General features: G+C 32.1%; 2 protein-coding genes across 2 annotated transcripts; both read left to right on the plus strand.

The window, feature by feature from the left end:
• Positions 1-4,890: 4,890 nt before the first annotated feature.
• LOC138396924 (olfactory receptor 6C3) lies at positions 4,891-5,826 on the plus strand. The gene has a single exon (XM_069490710.1). It carries the CDS (start codon positions 4,891-4,893, stop codon positions 5,824-5,826), a length of 936 nt encoding a protein of 311 aa, XP_069346811.1.
• Positions 5,827-14,595: 8,769 nt separating this feature from the next.
• LOC138396996 (olfactory receptor 6C3-like) lies at positions 14,596-15,534 on the plus strand. The gene has a single exon (XM_069490843.1). The coding sequence runs from the start codon at positions 14,596-14,598 to the stop codon at positions 15,532-15,534; it is 939 nt and encodes a 312-aa protein (XP_069346944.1).
• The last annotated feature ends 7,254 nt before the right edge of the window (positions 15,535-22,788 follow it).

The raw sequence follows: 22,788 nt of genomic DNA on the forward strand, positions 1-22,788 counted from the left end.
AATTAGAAATACTGCATTACACTCTTAAAATTTGCTAAGTGGGTAGAGCTCATGTTAAATGTTCTTAACACAATAAAATATTTTTTAATGTTATACCCAAAGGCAAATAAAAACATAATTCTGTGTCAGAACATAACTTTCAACTTTGTTTAGAAACAATATTTTATCTCCCTTCTAAACATAAAGAAAGCATAAAAAATATAAAAAATTGGATCAGAGTCATAATGAAATATTTTTTAAAATGACAAACACAAATAAAGCTTAATTTTTTTGAAAAAACTGTCTCTATCTCACCATATGAGAACTGCATTGATCTATCAATTATTTTTGATTTATTGGCAAAAACATCAAAATGTGGCAAAATTCTCTGTTGGTGAAGCTGTGGAGGAGTAGTCACTTGATGGGGGGATTTGATAATATTTAGTAAAATCACATATGCCTTTATTAATTGACAAGAAAACCCACTTCTAGGAAATTATTTTAAGGAAACAATGGCAAAAAAATACTAAATGCAAATTCACAAGTCTATTTGTTATATGACTATTTGTAATAGCAAGACTAGAAAGAAAAAACATTTTCATCTTTAGTGGACTTTTTGAATACACTACAGTATATCCATACACTGCAGCTGTAAAAGGAATAAGAGGTATATTTATACACTTGTATCATGGTCTTCAGGATATATTAAATATGTTGATTAAAGAAAATGGGAAAAATATTTCCCTAAGAAAGGGAAACAGTAATTTGCACATGTAATTGTTTATGATTAAAAATAAAAAAATAAGGAACAGTATGACATAATATTTAAACTTTTTTCTACAGTCAAGGAAATAGGTCTGAAGGATCAACGTTTGAAGATAGACTTTTTGGAATATAACTAGTTTTGAATATTCGACTTTGGACCCATGTTAAGATTTAATAATTACAGGTATATTAAATTTTTAAAAAAGAATCCTTGAAAAAATAAAACTTAAGTGAATTAAATATAATTAAGTATCTATTTAGTTGGTAAGGTAACCACATGAACAGAATTATTCAACTGATTTAAAATACAGTAATTGGGCTGTACATCAATGTGGGATGTGATCTAAGCACAAACAGAATAGTTAAAAAAATCTTAAACTGTTATCAGGAATGATATTGTGGGTGGTAGTGCCCTCAGTGTTATTCTAATACTGTTGCATGCACAATGTGGAAAAAAGAGAAATGAAAATTAATGTTCTAGCCTGGGTTCTAATATCAGAGAAAAGAAATATAAATGGAAAGATAAAAGGAAGTATATAAAAATCCTGCAGTTCAAAATTTCAATTATATGTTTTAGTATGCACTCATAAAATATTTTATAATAAAAAATACATGTTTGCTGGTACTATCTACTGAAAATACCTAGAACAAATGATTGACCTCATAAAAATCATCATGACTAGTGCCCAGATTCTTATCTTGATTCAACATTTCCCAATCAATGTAAGGAGGACTCTTTGGAGAAATGATTGATTCTAGGGCTAACGTAGGAGAGTGCAACATGAGCCTGGAGTAACTTATGCTAGATAAGAAGGAAGCAATCAAAAAGTAAAAGCATAATGTCCACAAGAGTCAGAAGCCAATTTGAGGAATTTCCCCTGGCTAAGCCACCCAAACAGGTAGGAATGTCAATTTAAATCTTCCCTGAAATATGTATGCCAAACACTAACATGAACTAAAACAAAAATTATAAATCCATGTGTTTATAATAGTATGTACAAAAAGATACTAGAGAACCAACTTGGAATACTGAATAAAGTAGCATTCCTCTGGGCTTTTCTATGTGATCTGTAACAATGAATAAACAAATGGCAAATGATAGATTTAGAATATAACCATTTTGTAGCACATTATAAACAAATGGATCCAGCCATTGATCACCAATAACTGCTCATTTATTTTGTAAATTTCCTTTCTGGAGTAGTTTCGGAAAAAAAACCCTAAACCTAAACCTGGATTAAGCCTCTAAAATCTAAATAGCAGCTACAGAAATTAATAGAGTGAGGATCCCATCAAGTGAGACACCACTGCACATTTGCTCTCCATGAATAGTGATAGAATTTCTTGCTGCTATTAATTGGGATTTTATCATAAAAACATAGCATCATTTCTACTATTTCCACAAAACCGATCCATAAGAACTAAGTGGGTAAGGATAACACTCCCTGTGATGTAGAGACACATCTGACAAAATACCCCTTTTACTAAGTGCTTATTTAGCAACAAAGCAATTCATAAACTTGCACCCCAGCCATGACATAGTTCTGTATTAATAACTGTTTTATTAGATGATGGACAAGGTGTATTTATATCAAAACATCACATTTTACACCTTAAATATACAAAAATTTCTGTCCATCAAATATACCTCAATAAAGTTGAAAAAATAAAATATTTGATTATATAAATTCATAATCATATTTTTATCTTAAATACATGTTTATTATTTTATTAAGTGTATAACACTTTTTGTATAAAGTAGTTCTTAATAAGTTTTATTAATTTATATAATAATATATCAAATACATGGCTTATCTGATTACATATATTTTACTGCCAAAACTTTGGGAAACATAAAGAACAACATTAAGGAAAATAATTAGTTATAATCTACTAACCAGAATTTCACAGAAATAAAAGTTTGTCATTTTGTGGTGTTTCTCATTAGAATGTTAAAGAGGTGATAAATAAATGTAAAGGCCAAGATGAACAATACAGTGGGCAAAAGGGACATTGCAGTTAAATGTTCCAATTTGTAATGAAAATTAAATTAATTAAACTATGTAATAGTATTTCAAAAATTGTGAGCACAGTATATGCATTATAATAGTTATTCTTTAACTTATTATATGGAATAATCTTTTGTTTCTTGATGCCCCAACACCCAACAAAGCCTAAGGATAAACAACAAAGAAGGCATATGTAGAAAACTTTTGTATTTCAAAAGATGGTTAAATATCAATTACATTAAGAGTTCTAGTTGTAAGAAAGTAGATTTCTTGGCTATTTTTATTACTCATGAAATATTATATAATTATAAAATATTAGGTAATTACTATAAATAAATATTTTATAGAAGGCAACATTTTAGGCCGTCTGTAGGATAAAAATATGCATGTAACCATCCTCAAGGGAGAGTGACCATGGAGAAGAGTTAGGAGGCTACTGGGAAATCTAAGAATGGCTTCCAGAAATCCCTCATGGTTTATAATATGGCAGAGTTGTGGCCTGGACTTTGCCTTGTTCCTAGGAGATCAAATCTTTCGAGGTCAAAATAAATATGCTTGAAGTATTTTAGATCTAAATAAACCAGAGGGAAGCCAGATCCTAGTTTAAAAAATCTATAGTCATAATACCCAATATTGTCATATCATTCTCTGTTCTCTCTTTAAATATTACTTTGTTGAACATCTAGATCAACATCATTGAAGAGGAATATAGTGTATTTCCACATCTTCTGAAGATGTTAATGTTCTGTTTTTATTTCCTGAAATATTACTCATTATAAAATAGAGAAAAAATAAATCAAATTTGATTAGTGTGAATGTTGGTAGTATCTGGAGGAGAAGCAATGATTTTACATTCCATCCTTAATAGCAGAAATTTTACCATCTAAAATATAGAGGAGATAGTGGTCAGGATTTTAGCAACCAAATCTACAGAATAGTATATCCGCACAGTGTTTGAATAGCTGGGGTTTCACTGAACATGTTAGGATGAATGTGAAAGGTTTTCCTATACATTTCTGGATATCCTTATGGATGAGTGGATTCAAAAAGATGAGTGGATCTCATGTGGGCAAAATTACTAGGGAATAAAACATTTTTCCATAAAACTTAACTGCTCAGGAGGGAGGATGTTCAAATGGAAAATGTACTGTGCTACAATCCGAGTGACATTGCTGCTAAGATCTAAGGCAAGTAGTTATTTTTCTAATTTGTGCATCAGAGAAAAATGAAAAATAGATTAATATTGCATGTCCCTTTAAGCTCAAAAATAAAAATGCATCTTGCTCTCTCTCTCTCTCCCTCTCTCTCTATATATACACATAGACGCGCGCGCGCACACACACGCACACACACACTTCTTGTAAGTCATAGAACACATCAAAGATTCTGATGGAAATATAAGACAATCCAACAAATGAATAAGTATCTTCCTATTTGTTAGATAAAACAATTACCTTTTTACTCTATCTTATAGTAAATATATATAATATATAGAGTTTTCTTATATTATCTTGACAATTAGAACAAAATATTAATATTTAAAATAAAATTAATAAATTATATAAATGATTATTAAAATAAAAGTATTTTATTTGCTAAAAATATTTAGTTTCTTATAAAAAGAGTAAAGGTTTGTTCCTTTAGTCTTCTAATTTTCACTTTTACCATTTTGTTTTTAGGTGGTGGTATCCTTTAATATATGTGTAATGGAAAAAGAAAGAAAAACATGGATTTCATGTGATTGTTTCAACAAAAAAGGTGATGATATTTTGCATAAATTGAGCCCAATGCAAGATTTAAGGATTTTATTCACCATCTCTCAATAATGTGGCTTACTTTATGAAGATTTCCTAACTTCTCCTGCTAGATTTAAAATAAAAGAACTAGTATATAAACTGGACCCAGAAATACATATTAAAACCTAATGCAAACAAGATAGTCAAAATAAAATTGCCATAGATTATAGAAGATATTTTAGAACTATATCAATGATGATGAGATGATGATATTCAATCAGGATGAATTATATCTTTCATCTCTTCCCTTTATTTCTCTTTCTACCTAAATATCTTTAAAAGAAGAAAAAAGGAGAGAGAGAGAGAACAACAAATAGAGAGACAGAGGGTCAGAGAAAGACATGAACCATACAGTAATCACAGAGTTTGTCCTCCTAGGCCTTTCTGATGACCCTGACCTTCAGACTGTGATTTTCCTTTTTTTATTTATCACATATCTATTAAGTGTCACTGGAAACCTGACTATCATCACCCTAACCTTGGTGGACTCCCATCTACAGACGCCTATGTATTTCTTCCTCCGGAACTTTGCTTTCTTAGAAATCTCCTTCACAACTGTATGTATCCCTAGATTTCTGGGGGCAATTATCACCAGGGATAAGACCATTTCCTTTAACAACTGTGCAGCCCAACTCTTTTTCTTTATCTTCATGGGAGTGACTGAATTTTACATTCTAACTGCCATGTCCTACGACCGCTATGTTGCCATCTGCAAGCCCCTTCATTACACAACCATCATGAACAGGAAACTCTGCACCCTGCTTGTGCTGTGTGCCTGGTTGGGTGGGTTTCTGACCATTTTCCCACCCCTTATGCTTCTCCTCCAGCTGGATTACTGCGCTTCCAATGTCATTGACCACTTTGCATGTGACTATTTTCCCCTCTTACAACTATCTTGCTCAGATACATGGCTCCTAGAAATAATTGGTTTTTACTTTGCTTTGGTTACTTTGCTATTCACTTTGGCATTAGTAATTTTATCTTACATGTACATTATCAGGACTATTTTGAGAATTCCATCTGCCAGTCAGAGAAAAAAGGCTTTCTCCACCTGCTCCTCTCACATGATTGTCATTTCCATTTCTTATGGAAGCTGTATATTCATGTATGCTAATCCCTCTGCAAAAGAAAAGGCATCACTGACAAAAGGAGTAGCTATTCTCAATACCTCTGTTGCTCCCATGCTGAATCCCTTCATTTATACCCTGAGGAACCAGCAAGTAAAACAAGCCTTCAAAGAAGTGGTCCATAAAGTTGTGTTTTATGCAAAGAAATGATTTTTTTGTCAAAACTAAAGTATACTATTAAAAAGCAATTAAGTACAATCTTGAAATTTCTGAGTATCTGCATCAGTATCCTTGCTTTCTTGTAGTTTCTTTATATGCCACATTATAGTTCATTTGATAGTTTTCCCAGTCCATTCCTTCCACTTCCACACCCATTTCTCAACTGCATTGTTTATTGATTTACTTAGAGACATAGTAAAATTTATTTACTCTATAGATTTTCTCAAAATGTCTGAAATAGTAAAATTGTTTTAATTCTATCAGTTGCTAAATGGCACATATGTTATCATGTTGTACTTCAAACATAGAGTCTCAAACTTTAATTTTTTCTGTATTTTCAAGATTAATATTGACAATGATATAACAAGTTTTTAAACCCTACATGTTCTGTATCACTACCCATTAAATTCAGTCCCTAGAGGCAGTATGTTCTATTGCATTGTACTTTACATGTAGACTTTTACACTTTGTGACATTTAGTGCATGCCACTACTATTAATATTTCTTTGTAAAGTCAATTTCTCATTGTAAATATAAAAATAAATTTAGGATGCATTGTAATTATTTTAATTATACAAACATCAATTCAATAATTAATCATTTGGCTTGAGGTATAAGTCACTGATTACTGGCTGTACTGTGGTAGTATTTAAACTTCAAATGTTCACTTTTCTCTCATGATCTTCCAAATGATATTATCTTTGTAAACTTTGTCTAACACACTTTATTTCTAAAGTTGTATACTACTATAACTTACAAAGTAAAATGTAAAACAATTAAATGTTTATGAAATAATGGAAAGTTTAATTATACAGATTTTAATATAGTCAAAGAATTTTAATCTTTTGTTCTCAACTATCTGCTGCTACAATATGGAAATCAAATAATTCCAATACAAGAAATTAACATGTGAATAAATTTCTGAGGAACTTAATCTTCATGATATTTTAAGGATTAACATATGCCTATGTTTTAAATAGTTTCAAATACATATATGTCATTTATTTACTTATTTATCTATTCATAAATGTGAATTTCTACTAAAGAAATGATTCAGTGATTGAAAAGATTTGTTCTTACTGTCACGTAGATCTAGTAAGAGAGAAAAAAAGAAGTAAATGGACTATGTGTTATATCTCTATGAAAAAATATATTTCACAGATGCATAAATATATTAAGATCTAAATAATAATAGGCTTGTTAACTTCATTAGTAGTTTACAAAATCATAGCAATAAAGAAGATAGATTGTTATTTTTATTTCTTATACCAGGATAATAGCCATGATAGAATAACAGGTAAAAAAAATACAGTATAACAAAGCTTGAGATAAATAGACACACTGCTAATATCTAACATTTAGTTAGCACTTAAAAATGTCAAACATATTACTAAGTACATAAACTCATTTATTTCCTTATACTCTCTATGAAATACACAGTAATAATTTTTCTAGTTGCTAAAGGAATTGATCAATGCTGTCACACAAATAATATGACTAGATTTTATGCGTTTAAACTGTTATGTCTGGACAAAAGCTGTGATTCTGATCAAACTTATTAAATTAAAATATTTTTCTTAAGTATAAAGTTCATCTCTGTAACTGTAGCAAAAAGTATTATCCATCTATGTGCATTTGGGTGTACATCAAAATATTGTTTCAATTTTGCACATTCATATCAATAATTAGCAAACAAATAAGATACATAATCTTCAGTTAAATGAGTTGAGGACTGTTTGTTGAATTTTTGAGTTATAACACTTGACCTTCAACTTACCATCAGTAAGAACCTAAGAAAATTAGACACGCTAGCCTTTGAAGCTGAAACTTGAGTTTTGATATTATTTGTTTACTGAGAGATCAATTATAAACTACATGGATAGTATTGTGTAAGTAAGAAATGTTATTCAAAAGCAACATTAGTGTCTGCAAAGCCTATGGTATGAACGGCTTATATTTTGTTGCGAACCCATGGCTTTATCTGGCTATCAGGAGCTTGGAACAACTGCCATCCCAACAGGCAGAGGCAGTCATCCTTGCAAGCAGCCATCAATAAAGCCAATAAAATTAAAAAGACATCTGCACTAGAATGTTTATAGCAGCACAATTCACAATTGCAAAGATGTGGAAACAACCCAAGCGTCCATCAATACATGAGTGGATTAATAAAATGTGGTATATATATACCATGGAGTTCTACTCAGCCACAAAAAACAATGGTGATCTAGCACCTCTTGTATTATCCTGGATAGACCTGGAGCCCATTCTACTAAGTGAATTATCATAAGAATGCATAAACAAGCACCACATGTACTCACCATCAAATTGATATTAACTGATCAACACTTATGTGCACATATAGTAGTAACATTCATCAGCTGTCGAGCAGATGGGAGGGGGGAGGAGGAGACGGGTATATTTACACTTAATGGGGGCAGTGCGCACTGTCTGGGGAATGGACTCACTTGAAGCTCTGACTGGGGTGGGGCAAAGGCAATATATGTAACCTAAATATTTGTACCCCCATAATATGCTGAAATAAAAAATAATTAAAAAATTTGTGAATAAAATAAATATTAACAGCAAGGAGAATTGTGCTAATTAAATACATGTTGAAACAATATGTCTTCTTCCCTATTTATTTGGGTACAGACCAATGTAATTTGCTATTCAACAAGGAATCAAGACTGGATGGACTCACTATTGTCACTATAGTTTCACTCTCATGGTGAGGAGTTTTTTATCTCGGCATGGCGAATTAGTGCTGTGACAAGAACTTTGGCTGTTAGGATAAACTGTGTCCTTGAGGAAATCATTTTCTTGAGCCTTGTTTTTCTCATAAACTTATGTACATCTGATGACCTAATACATATACAGTAGTTCCCACTTAACCATAGTTTCGCTTTCCATGGTTACAGCCACTGCAGTATGAAAATATTAAAGGGAAATTCCAGAAACAAATAATTCTTAAGTTTTAAATTGCACATCATTGTAAATAACATGATCAAAGCCTGTGCTGTTCAGCTCCGTCCCAAGGACATGAATCATGCCTTTGCCCTCAGATCAACTGTTGCACTATTGTAGTATTTACTTAATAAGGCCTCAAAGGTCAAGAGTAGTGATGCTGGCAATTCAAATATGCCACAGACAAGCTGTAAAGTGCTGCCTTTAAGTGAAAAGGTGAAAAAGTTCTCAATAAGTAAAGAAGAAAATTGTTTGCTGAGGTTGCTAAGATCTACGGTAAAAACAAGTCTCCTATCTGTGAAATTGTGAAGAAAGGAAAAGAAATTTGTGCACAGTATATCTGTGGGTTTCAGCCATCCACTAGGGGTCTTGGAACATGTCCCACACAAATAAGGGGGAACTACTCTAGAGAACTCAAATGGCTGGCAGGTAATTGCTTATTAACTGTTATCTATTATTATTTTGTAGATATCAAAAGGGTCATTATTCACAAAGCAAAAACTCTCATTGAAAATAGAGTGGTCCTCTCTCAGGGATTCAAATTCCTTCAGAGCTCCTGTTGCTATGTTCTTCTCCTCCATTAGATTGATTTATGCCATATCTTACACCTGTTCTTCCACTGAATTAAGTTGACGTATTTTTTCAGTCATATTTTATATTAATTTTTAAGATTTATTTTAAAAGATCTTTTCTGATTATTTTAGATGATACTAAACAACTTTAATTGTTCCCACTTTTACACTCATTAAGCACTGAGACATTTTCTGCAAATTAACTATACACATGAGGTTTAAAAACTTCTTACAAATTCTGAAAATTCCAGAAATTTAGGAATTTATAATATTATAAAATTGTTTTTTTCTGTTTTGTCTATGGATGTCAACAAATATAATTGTTTCTAGTATCTCAGTTTACATATGTTTTTCCTGGAAATTTTGACCAATTGACCCTATTTTTCATTTTATAAGACTATAGTTATTTAATTCAGTCATTGACTCATAAAACATTTATTGAATATCCACCTGGTGGTGTGACTGTGCTAGGCAATGGTGCAGATCCCAAACTATGCCACAGTTTTCCCTAAAGGAGATTAATTTCTGATCAGGATTATAATCCTGCAGAGGAGTCAGAGATCATATCTAACCCCCCTTAAACTCTTATGTTGGTTCTTCGGCTGGATCTAGAAACCAAATTGACACCAGGCAGATTAATAAGAGAAAGGAACATAAATTTTATTAGTTTTACATGTACTTGGTGTCTTCACAAGAGAGTGAAGTACAAAGAAGTGGCCAAAGCAAGATACCTTTATGTTTTTTAGGCAAAGAATGATAAATTTCAGAAGAAATGACAGGACAAAGAAAATCTGCCTAGGGACAGTAAATTTTCTAGACAAGTTACTAGGAGATATATGGGAGGTGTAAAACTAGTGGAAGATAAGGGTTACTCCATTAAGTATATTTATTTAGGTCCATTGCAGTCTCCAATTCCCAGTCTCTGGTGATCAGGCTATCTTCTTGCCCTGCTATGGCAGGAGTTCCCTCCCACAGGAATCTTTATGGCTAGCTGCATGTAGGAAGAGAGAGGTCAGCTCGCTAAACTAAAACTAAAACTAAAATTTCTCCATTGCTTTTAACTCTAATTAATATAACAGTCTGGCATATTTTAGGATGGCACATCCTTCACTCCTTTAATCCCAAAACAAATACATAAATATATAAATACATAGATGGAGTTTTATAATATAAATATTTAGTTATTAATAGTACTGTGAGTACATATGGATTGGCTCACTGTGACTAGGAATCAAGTTTGCTCAGAAGTTCTGTTTGAGTTGAAACCTAAAGGATAATTAAGAGGGGGCACTTTTCAAAACTATAGATGAGGTGCTAAGGAAAGCTGTATAAGTGCTTAAAATTGTTGGGAAAATAGAACTCCAATCTCAATATGCATACACACACACAGAACAGGAAATAATGAATATCTGATAATACTTTTTTTAATTTTTCATATTTTCTATGAGAGAGTTGGGTTTTTTTTCACATTTTTATTGTGGTAAAAAATGAATAACATGAGATCGCACTTAAAATTTTTAAAATGAACAGAACAGTACTATTAGCTGTAAGGGTAATGTTGTACAACAGATCTCTCAAACTTTTTTGCTATGCATAACTTAAACTTTATACCCAATAAAGAGCAAGTCCTCATTTTTCCCTCCCCCAGTCTCTGACAACCAACATTGTACTTTCTGCTTCAATTAAGTTTGACTTCTTTATATATCTCATGTAAGTAGAATCAAACAGTATTTGTCCTTCTGTGACTGTCTTATTTCACATAAAATGTTCTCAAGGTTCACCCATTTTTGTAGCAAATGACAAGACGTAGATAAAAGGAAAAATATAAAAACACAGTATGGGTAAAAAAGCAGAATATAGAAAGAATAACAAGCAGATTTAGATAGGAGAAATATTCAAGGAAAAAATGTTTTGTGGGAAAAAAATGTTTTATTTTAGATATTCATACAATTTGGCTTCCATAACCCATAATATAATTCCAGTCTACTGAATTCCTACTCTGCGTCCTCTGTAATCTCTAATATCTAAGAATGGACATGGCAAAGAGTCTATTATCTGTGGCTTCAGAAGAGAAGTAGTAGGTTGGAAAGCATGAACGTGAGCCAGGGAGGAAACTCAGAAATCTGTCAGATTTAACTCCAATGACTCAAATTTTGGAGGTGTTCCCATTTCAGGGAGTTTTTTCCTGACTCATTTGGCTTTCTTATATTGTACTTGTAAATAATAATGAAGGTGACAGAAATTAAGAAATGAAATGTTTTACTGGAGTCGAAGAAATGAAGAGTTTCCCAGTGGGAAGAACACATTCAGGGAAGTCTCTTTTAAAGTTAAATCTTTAAATAATGCTGGCGTTTTGCCTCTAAAAAATCAGTAAAGACTACATTGCTCACAAATACAGCTGTGATGATGGAGACAATACAACTCATTTTCTTCTTCATCCAGCTCTTTATATGAATATAGGTTACCTCATAGATTTTTTGTTGTCTGTTTGGAAAAATGAAATAAGTTAAATGTTTAGTCAATGCCTTGTAGTCAATCAATCTCAAAAAATAATTGCTATATGTTTTACTGTTAAAGAGTTTATGAAAGAAAATATGAAAATGATCATTATTTGGATAAAAAACAAAAGCAAAGGAGTAAAATTTTCATAAGTACTCAATACTTTTCGCCATTTCTACATAAATATGTTGAAATTATAATTTCAATGCCTATCTCAAAATGCATCAGTTATAAACTCACCACATCTTAACGCCTCTGTATTGTTTTATGTGTTAACTAGTGGTTTATTCATTATTTCCTATTTCCTTTCCTTTGCTCTTTCAAATATTCTCAACTTTCAATTCTATTAGTGATCAGCTCTTCTGGGATTAAATGCTACATGCTGTATGTCCATATTTACACTTTTAAAGAAAATAAGGAGAAATTATTAAATATCAAATTTATATTACATATATATGATATATATAGTAAATGAGTATATATTTTTCTACTCATGAAACTTGCATCTTCAATGCAGAATACTTAGAAATGAATATGTTAAAAATATTTAATCCTAGATTTTCAAATATTTATTTTTTTGGTTCATAAATATTTTTTCAATGAGAAGATGTCATATATACAACTATAAACAAAGATTTAACAACAGTAAATGATACAGTGAAGGGAAGTAGTGAGAAGGCAATAAATGTGATTTTTATCAAATATTGCTATGACATTAGTCATACGGTATGGGAAGGGTTTCTCTAAAATCAAAGAAGCAATATAGGGTATAAAACTCTACATAGGTTCTTAATATAGTCCATTTCAGAAGACTATTAAGTCGTACTAGAAATCCAAAGCAGTGTTTTCTACCATCTCTTTGTGGTATGATAAAGATCTCTTTTCTGAGTTGCCAAAATTTAAAGGATATAAACATACTAATTCTCCTGAATTTCTAAGAGAAAAACATGGACTTGTACAATTATAGAGGAATCAAATTCTAAATCAAACTTTTATACACTCAATGTCATATGTTGTCTATATGCCTCATTTATATCAATAATTATGTTTTTATACTTTCTTTATCAATATTTATAAAAAGACCAATGTCAATGATTTATCTGTATCTTTTAATGATGCCTCACCTTGGCACTCTCTGTTTACTTAATGAATTCCCATGAGCCAACAAGAAAGACATAGATAAAATAAGTCCAGTTCCATTTATATAACATACATAGACAGGCACATTCCTTATTTTCTATCGTTCAAATTAGCATTTTCAGGAAAATGTAACATTCTCTGAAGGCTAAGAGAAGTATTACTTAGATTTTATGTATATATAGGGTTACAAAATATTTGTTTAAAATGTTTGCATAAATGCAAAGGTAAATGTTTTAACAACTGTTCATTACATGGAAAACAGAAAATGGTAGAGTACTTTACTAGTTAATCTGGATATAACTGTGTTTATATGAGAAAGGATCTTGCATGAGAGAGGAAAAGCAAGAATTGTAATATAATAAAATGTTTCAACAATTTTACAATATCAGAAATTAAGGATATTGTGGGTCCAATATTATAGAAATAAGAAGAGCTATAATTTCTGAAGGCCATGAAAAAGTTAAATCACCACACTTGTTTTGAAAGTACAAAGAAAACCAAATAAATTACCAAATCGATTTGCCAGCTCTGAAATTATATGACTATTTAAGAAAGCCAGATGGTAGAATTACAGAATAAATTATCAAGAAGAATCAGGAAGTAAGTAAATTTGTTACTCTTAAATATAATACATATTATTGTACTTTATTTTTATGTTTTAAAATACTATTTGCACATGATTGTGGGCTTACAACTCTTATAATATTAAAAATTAAATAACTGTTTATTATTAAGAAAATGTTATTCCCAGTATATGTTATTTCAACAGTCTACTTGTTCATTTGCTATAGCAATATCGCAGATAAAAAGCTGAATTGCGCTTTGTATGAATTCAAATGTTTCTAGACACTGATTTGTTTTAGCAACAGAAATTTCCCTTTCTTGTTCTTCTAGCTTTTTTTGCTAGAAGAGGCAATAAAATGAGGCATGGAAGATAATAGCATCAATCAAACCCTTCAGTAATCTAGGAGAGAATGCCAACAAAACATAGACATGGATAACGTTCATTTTCAAAAAAGATGATAACTATGGTGACTGGTTTTTTAACCTTGTGAAAGTTTTCTAAACTTTGTGGACTCAGTTTCTCAAAATATCACATTTTACAGTCGGTCTAAATAAGCTCTGTAAATTTTCAAATTCTGTATTTAGATTATGCTACATTATAGGTTCCTTTTTATCATATTGAGGAAAGGGAAAAAATCAATTGGAATACTTTCATATGTTTTAAATATTTTTAAAAACAATTAGAAGCTCAATTTTGAAAAAAACATTAGAACTAGCTTCTGTATAAATGCTAACACCAGAATTTTTTATCCATGGCCTGTAGTAGTGTATTTTCAATGGAGACAGATTGATTTTTAACGTCAGATAATATTTTTTACTTGAATGAAAGGTAGAGTGGGAATTGAAGAGAGGTGCTGATAGAAAGCACATGAGTTTTTTTTTAATATTTCATAGATTGTTCATAATTATACACACTTTTAAAATGTTATATCCTATCCTCAATAGTGTTTTACTTTTTGTTTTAATTCTATAGGAGGAACACACATTTTCTATTCTAAAAGTGGAAAAATAAAGATCAGCAATGAAAAACCACACAGTACCCACAGAATTCATTCTTCTAGGGCTGTCAGATGACCCGGAGCTCCAGATTGTGATTTTTCTCTTTTTAATTATCATGTATATATTAAGCATCACTGGAAACTTGACCATCATCACTCTCACCTTGGTGGACTCCCATCTACAGACTCCTATGTATTTCTTCCTCAGGAACTTCTCTGTATTAGAAGTAACCTTTACAACTGTCTGCATCCCTAGATTTCTGGGCACAATTATCACCAGAGACAAAACTATTTCCTATAATAATTGTACAGCTCAGTTGTTTTTCTTCATCTTCATGGGTATAACTGAATTTTACCTTCTAACTGCTATGTCCTATGATCGTTACGTAGCCATCTGCAAACCCCTGCACTACACAACCATCATGAACAAGAGAGTCTGCATATTGCTTGTCTTTTGTGCTTGGTTGGCAGGATTCTTAAATATCTTTCCACCAGTTATTCTTTTTCTCCAGTTAGATTACTGTGGCTCCAATGTCATTGATCACTTTGCCTGTGACTATTTCCCCCTATTACAATTATCCTGCTCAGACACATGGCTCCTAGAAGTGATTGGCTTTTACTCTGCAATAGTGATTCTGCTTTTCACTTTGGCATTAATCATTCTATCCTACATGTTCATCATTAGCACAATTTTGAAACTTCCTTCTGCTAGTCAGAGAAAAAAGGCATTTTCTACATGCTCCTCTCACATGATTGTCATTTCCATTTCTTATGGAAGCTGCATATTCATGTATGCTAATCCCTCTGCAAAAGAAAAAGCGTCCTTGACCAAAGGAGTAGCTATTCTCAATACTTCTGTTGCTCCTATGATGAATCCATTTATATATACCCTGCGAAACCAGCAAGTAAAGCAAGCCTTTAAGGACACCATCCAAAAGGTTCTGTTTTCTTCTAGTAAATGAAAGAATGTTAAAAGAATAAGATTCTTGTAAAAGCTTTCTATTATTATGCATACCCTCTCAAAACAGTCTTTGCTTCAGTATAGTTATACATGGTTTTTGCCATTTTCATATTAAAATTTTCCCCACATTGCATTCAATAAATTTGATAAAGCTGAATATTTCTTCATAATTTTATGAACATTAAACTGTTCTATTCACATGTATTTGTATGAAGTGAAAAATCCTAGTTAATGATTATGGTTTTGAATAGGAGTGGTCTGCCTTGGAAGAGACAGGGTATTTAGTTTGATGGAGAGAATATCACAATAGATACGGACTTTGGAACTTTTCATTCTTACCAGGTAATAGAAATGAATGTTTTTAGGAAATTCCATTCTATTTGGCATTTCTGTGAAAACAAATAACCACAATCACTAGTGGGTGGGAATAAAATACAAATATCCACTTCAATATTTGAAAATATTAGAAAGTTATATGTATTAAAATTATTATATTAATATTAATTATGACAATGAGAAGTAGTAATAGCAGGGCAGAAGATGATGGTTTTCAGCAATCACTATATTGCAGACATATTCTAATAATTTTCTATGTATTAGCTCATTTAATTCTGCCAAGAACTTTATGAGGTATCAACAATTATTATTCTTTTTTGGTCAGCAGTATTTTTCTTTAGGTATATTAAATAACTCTAAAAATTAAAACAAAGGTATATTAAATAACTCTAAAAATTAAAACAAAAACAGAGAAAAGAGAAAATTTTTAAAAACATCAAGGAAAATGCATGAAATTTAGATAAACTGGTAAGAGTTCAGCTTTCCAGAAAACTGAATTTAATCTGAGAATCTAGAAATATCTTTAGGGTGTTTGGAAGAAGAGAAGAGAAATAACATCTCCTATGATAATATTCTACACACTGTACTTTGTATTAGGCAAGTCATATGCAAAATTTATTGTATAAAACCTCTTAGTATTATACACTCTTTCCTTTGTAATAATTTATTAATAGAAATTCATACTAAATACTGAAATTATTAAAGGACTTTCTAATGTATGATTAACTCATTCCAGTTATACTTAATTATCTTATAACAGGTGTTGAAGATGTAGTGATGAAAATATGGCTCTTGCCTTAAATTTTCTCAAATTCTAGTGAGGAGAAAAAAATAACACCGAATTAAAATTTAATTTGATAAATGCAACAATTTGAATCTAAACAGCTTATAAACCTGGTAATGTTATCATTGACAAAGATATAGAATGTCAGTCTTCCTGACTTTTCTCCTAGTAGAATTATAATTGATTTCACAAAAATTCATTTTAGCCCTACAATCACGTGCATTTGAAAAATGTCTGCTTTGGCTATCACCTTATTTATGCTCTTACATATTTCTTGATAATCTTGTGTGTTATTAAAACAATCATATTGTTTCTTAATTAAAAAGAGTTACTGGAAAAAGATTATGATGGTCTTCAAACAGACACATAATTCTCCCCAGTATCTCTCTCTGCCTCCAATCTGTATCATGAATCATGGATTGTTCTTCTACTCACTATGACCCATGTATCACTGAGACAGGGAACTGGCAGGCAACGTTTCAGGCATTTCCTTAGGCATTGCTCTAGGCACTGTTTCATGCATTGCCTAATTGTTCAAGCATTGCCTAACTGAGTCAAGAAGTCTCAAAACAAAGTTTCGAGCTACCCTGATCAAAACAAGACGGTGGCAGCACAAGTTCCAATTGGTTAGAACCAAGATGGTGGGGAAATCTACTGCTTCTTGACATTACAGCTTCATTATACCATCGTTACCATAAAAGTTTCTAGGAAACCTCTGACTCCCACCATGCACCTGATGCCATGACACTTCCAGTTTGACCATATATAGTCAAAAGGAGGGTGCCACCCTAATACCAGGAAAACATTGCCCTTTCCAAGAAATAACATGAATATCCCCTCCCCTTGTTTAGTCTATAATTAAGACTTTGCTTAAATAGAGGGGCTGAAGGGAACCATGAGGCCTGCTCTCCTCTGCAGGGAGAACTAGCCTCCACTCTGTGGAGTAGGTTTTCTATACTTTCTGAATAAAACTTGCTTTCACCTTATACTGTTGGCTCACTCCTGAATTCTTTCTTATATGAAGCCAAGGACCCACTAGCACTTCAAGTGATTCCCAGCACTGAGATTCACTTTCCTGTGTCACCACTCCATATCTATCATTCTCCCAGGTCTATTTGAAAGAAGTTATGTTACCAAACACACTTTAGATTTCTATGAGATGCCAAACTGTTCCAAGTATTTTTTAATTTCAAATCCAGGAAAAATTCAAGTCCATGCACAAAACAAATAGGAAAATCAAAACAATTACTGCATACTGAATATTTTAAAATATTATCTGAAAAGTAATAAAATAAGTATTATGCATATACTATTTTAACTCAGTGTCTATATGTGGATATTTATAGTTTTCTATAAAGAGAATAAGAATCTTCCAGGTATAAACTCTTTATAATTCTTATATGATTGTGAAAATTCAATCATATATTAGTCTAAAAATATTTTTTAAAGCAACTAGGTTGCAAGTATGTGCTAGCAATTTGGGTTAATATAATAATACCATTTCCACCACATGGGACTTCAGGTGACAGTTAAAAAGGTACACATTTACATAAAGAATTAATTTTTTTATAAAAGCATATACCAAGTGTTATGTCAATGTAAAAGATGGGGTTGCTCACAATATCGGAATTATCCAGGAAGGATTTCCAGTAAATATAATAAATATAATTAATGGATATTCTTGGCAAAGAGAATCGTGATTGCAAATAACACAGAGTTGTAAAAGTGAGGAAAAAGGCATAGAGTGAATTATGAGAAAATAAATAGAAAGCAACAAATAGCAATTACTTCCTTTTCATGCTTTTCATGAGAGAGCCAATTTTATTGATTCAATTTATTATGCAAAGCAAAATATGCTATAAAGCACTCACTTTTCTTATGTGAGTATTATGTTTTAAACTGTGTTAAATGTTTTATCTATTCCCCTAAGGTTTTAACAGTTCCTGTAAGTGGATATTTTTTCTCCTTTTAAAGAATGAAGCATAGAGAGTCACAGGAAATAATCACATATAATCAATATATATCAAAATAGTGATTTAAATCAGGTCTATGACTCAGCAAGTAAGCTACTGTACCAACTTTTTGTGGAGGTAGAAACTTTCCAAAATAAAAATATACATGTGAAACTTAGAATCTCAGAATTAAACATTATTTACATTATTCATTTCTCCACAAAGTACTAAATGAGCATAGTCAAAGTGCCAAACTTGGCTTATACAAAATTCTACCCAAATTAACATACCACAGAAAATTAAACATTTAAGAGACAATTACTTCTTTGGAATTAAACTTAAAATCTCTCAGACAACACAGAAAATCACATTAGCTAAAGAAACTCATAATCCCCCAACTCTTCTATTGTTAATCTCAGAAGTAATATGTACCTGCATGATAACTGTGGTGCACTTTCAGTGTATTCTAATTTCCTTTGTGACTTATGGGCAATATTCTGTTATTTTTGAATTGAACACTGAATTATCCACACCACCAACCTCAGCCACAGCTATAGAATATGTGATTCATAATTCATTATCTCACTCATGGATATTACTTAGTCATTCCCCATCAGTCTGATTTGAGACACAGTAAACCTTTGTATTCTTAATTAAAGCTCTTTGGTATTCATCATGCCCTACATCTCTCTCTGGTATCAGGTTGCTTGTACCAAAGTTCCCAACCTAAGTCACCTTTTTTCTCCATCTATATAATTGGACCTTCATTGGTATAGTTTGTAGTCACGTAGGATCACATAAGCATCTTGGAATGGTTCAGTATGCTTACCCGTAGGTTACCAATTTTCACAGTGTACTAGAACTTTATTTTTCTTGACTATCTCTACTAATGGACTATGAACATTTTTCAAGCAAAGTGAATATTTTGCTCATTATTGCCTACCAAAGAATTTATTGTAGTACAGTCGTTCAGTAAAATATTTTCAAAATTAATCAATAAATAAATGGAAGTCTCAAATTGCCTATGTCCTATTTACATTATCAATATCTTCTCCCTTTACATTAGCATTGTAACAGAGGGAATGGCTTGAAAAGACCACAAAAACAGTTTCTTTCTCTTTAAAACATCCTCCACTCCTTTGTGAGAACTAAAACCTGCATCCCCGCTTCAGGCCAGCTGTTGGGAGGAGCAAGTTAAGTCTTTTGCTCTTTCTGCTACAGAAGATGGCTCACCCCAGACCTGGCAGAAGAGTTTCTGGGCTGAGGACATGGGATTGTCATCAGAGGAGATGGGACGGAGATGGGAAGATCAGGACCATCAACTATAGTTGAAGAACAGCAATTGCCTGAAGCTGAGAACACACCCTTTAAAAGCTCTGTATTTCTGCTTATTAATAGGACCATAGCATTTCAGACAGCGGTCTCCATCTCCTCCTTTGCTGGTAGAGTAATAAACTTCTCTTTTCTTTTCCTCAGACTACTTTTTCTCATTCTTCTGATGTGGCATGGAGGACAAGTGCTGAGCTTTTGGTAACAGCATGGCTCTTCTCTGTCATCTTGCTTAAAAAAGTTTTTATGTCTGGGTTTTCTAGGACTCCTTGTTTTTCAGAACCAAGTATAATATATAAATCATCATAACTCTTCAACATCATTGACCACCTCTTAACTTCCTCATTCAATAGATTGAACCCATCTTTGCTTTTTAGGTCTACTTCCCAGGATCTCCACTATGGATATGTCTAGAGCAAAACCCTCTCTTTTACTCATTAAGCTACCAAATGGACCTCTATAATCAGATTCCCATGGGTTTCACACTTTTGATGTTTTCTTAACTTGAAATGTTTTCATGTGGACAATGTTAAAATATCACAATAATACACAATAATGTCAAGGGAAAAGAACCCAAACTCTGTAAAACAATTTAAAGAGTTTCATTCTGAGCCAGGTACAAGGACCATGGCCCATGGTTATGTCCAAGAAGCTTTGAGCAAGGGGTCTCACCATGGTTGGATTACAGTTTGGTTTTGTAGATTTTAGGGAGACAGGAATTACATGTGAATTCATAAATCAACACATGGGAAGTATACATTGGTTTGGCCCAAAAAGGTGGGAGGAGGGTTACAGGCTATAGGTGAGTTTAAGGATTCTTTAATTTATATTTTTTTAAAGAAATAAAGCTTTGTCTAAAGGCTTGGAATGTTTTAAGTTAAGATAAGGAAATTTGTTAATTAGAGACAAGCCACCGTACATATACTCAGACTCACAAGATCTGCTGGGTAAATTGAGCACCTGCAGGTGTGGTTTAAGCTTTGTCTATGCATAGATGAGGGATGGCCTTTGAATTACAAAGGACGTCTCCAAGAAGGGATGGGGGTATGATGAGGCATATCTGACCTCCTTTCTCATGGCCAGCAACTCAGCTTTAGGGTATTTCTGGGGTCCCCTTCACCAAGAGGGGGGTGCCTTCAATCAGCTGGGGGCGCTAAAGATTATTAACTTAAGGGATATTATTAATTTAGGGATATTATAACTTGGGGAAGTTCTGCCTTACTCCTTAGATATCAGTGGTTTCCATAAAGTAGGGTTATTCAAGTCTGAGTAGCAGCTAATCTACTCTCTTATTGGCTATGTGTAGTCTCAGAAAATACAATCTGTTTGCATGACCTTGGGCAAATTAGCTGAACTCTCAAAGTTTAAGGTAACAGTAATAGTTATACTTTATCAAGCACTTGGACGGTACCATTTGCGAATAATCTAAACTCTTAATGAGTCATTTTCTCCATATGAAAACTAGAGAGAGTAATAGTAATTTTCTCAGAAGGTAGTTGTAAATATTTAGTTAAAATAAGGCTTAAAAAGTGCTTGCAAACATGCCTGGTACTTTACAAGTGCTTAATAAAGTATATTACTATTATATTCAAAAATGCTAGTTTTAATTTAATAATATACAGCCATCTACATTTAATTTACTCAAAAAATTAAGCTTTATACCACATAATAATGTCCATAGGACAACGTACGCTATGTGGAACTCTCTTAATCACAACTAAAGCATCACAGTGTTCTCATCCATAAATTGGGGATTATAATAAATTTTACTTAACTTATTGATGTATTTTATTTAAATTTTTCTTTTGTATATCATTACTATAAAAACATTTTGTGTACTTAATCATTTTGCATCTTCCAAATTTCTTCAAATATGCCTATCTATATGCAGAGATGTAAATACTACATTTTCATTTGCAAATGTATAGATTTGATTCTGCCAATAAAATACATTCATAAAAGATGGAAACTTTTAACTCCGTTACAGTTAGTCGTCTACATTGCTGTTGTTAACCCAAGTGACTGAAGCAAAAATCTCAATCAGTGGAGATTTATTAAGCCTAAATTGAGGACACACCCTGGAAAAACAGTAACTGCAGACAAGCTGTGGCTGTTTTTCCAAAAGGGAAGTTGGAACCTTCAGCATTTCAAAGGCATAAAGAGTGAAGGAAAATGCAGAGGTGAGTGGGGTGAGAGGCTGATGAGGCAAAGTGAGGCCTTTGTGAGGCCCAGGAAATCTATATTTTACATAAAATAAGGGGTATCTCTTAGAATGACTAAGATCCAAAAAAATTAAAAACTCACAATATCAAATATGGAAGAGAAAGTGAAACAATAGAAACTCTCACACATTGCTGATGGGACGCAAAATGGTAGTTACTTTGGAAAGCAGTTTGACAGTTTCTTAACAATGTTAAACATACACTTAAGAACAAAATCAATCTTACTCCCAGTTATTTTACTGAAGTGAAATGAAAAACTAATATGCACACAAACACATATATGTTAAGCATCTTCAGTCATAATTGCCATAAACTGGAGACCATCCAGATGTTCTTCAAAAAGTGAATGGGAAAACAAACTATGGTGCATCCTTATTATGGAATACTACTCAAACATAAGTTTATTTTACTAAGTAAAAAAATTCAAGGGGCTACTACAGATGTCTTTTCAAAGCAAAATAGTGAATAATAAGATGACCTGTGCAGGAATGTATTGCTTGCCTTCAATTTGAATAAGGGACTCTGAGATTTCAAAAATAATGTAGAATTTTCACATTTCACTTCTGTAGGAAATAAAAACTATGTAAAGAGGTTTCTTTATCATCTCTGCATTCTCAGAACCTAATGCTGAA

The sequence above is a fragment of the Eulemur rufifrons genome, chromosome 16 (assembly GCF_041146395.1).
Source record: "Eulemur rufifrons isolate Redbay chromosome 16, OSU_ERuf_1, whole genome shotgun sequence".
NCBI lineage: Eukaryota > Metazoa > Chordata > Mammalia > Primates > Lemuridae > Eulemur > Eulemur rufifrons.

Coding starts and splice junctions, on each gene's coding strand:
- LOC138396924 (XM_069490710.1), top strand. CDS start 4,891: ATGAACCATACAGTAATCACAGAGTTTGTCCTCCTAGGCCTTTCTGAT.
- LOC138396996 (XM_069490843.1), top strand. CDS start 14,596: ATGAAAAACCACACAGTACCCACAGAATTCATTCTTCTAGGGCTGTCA.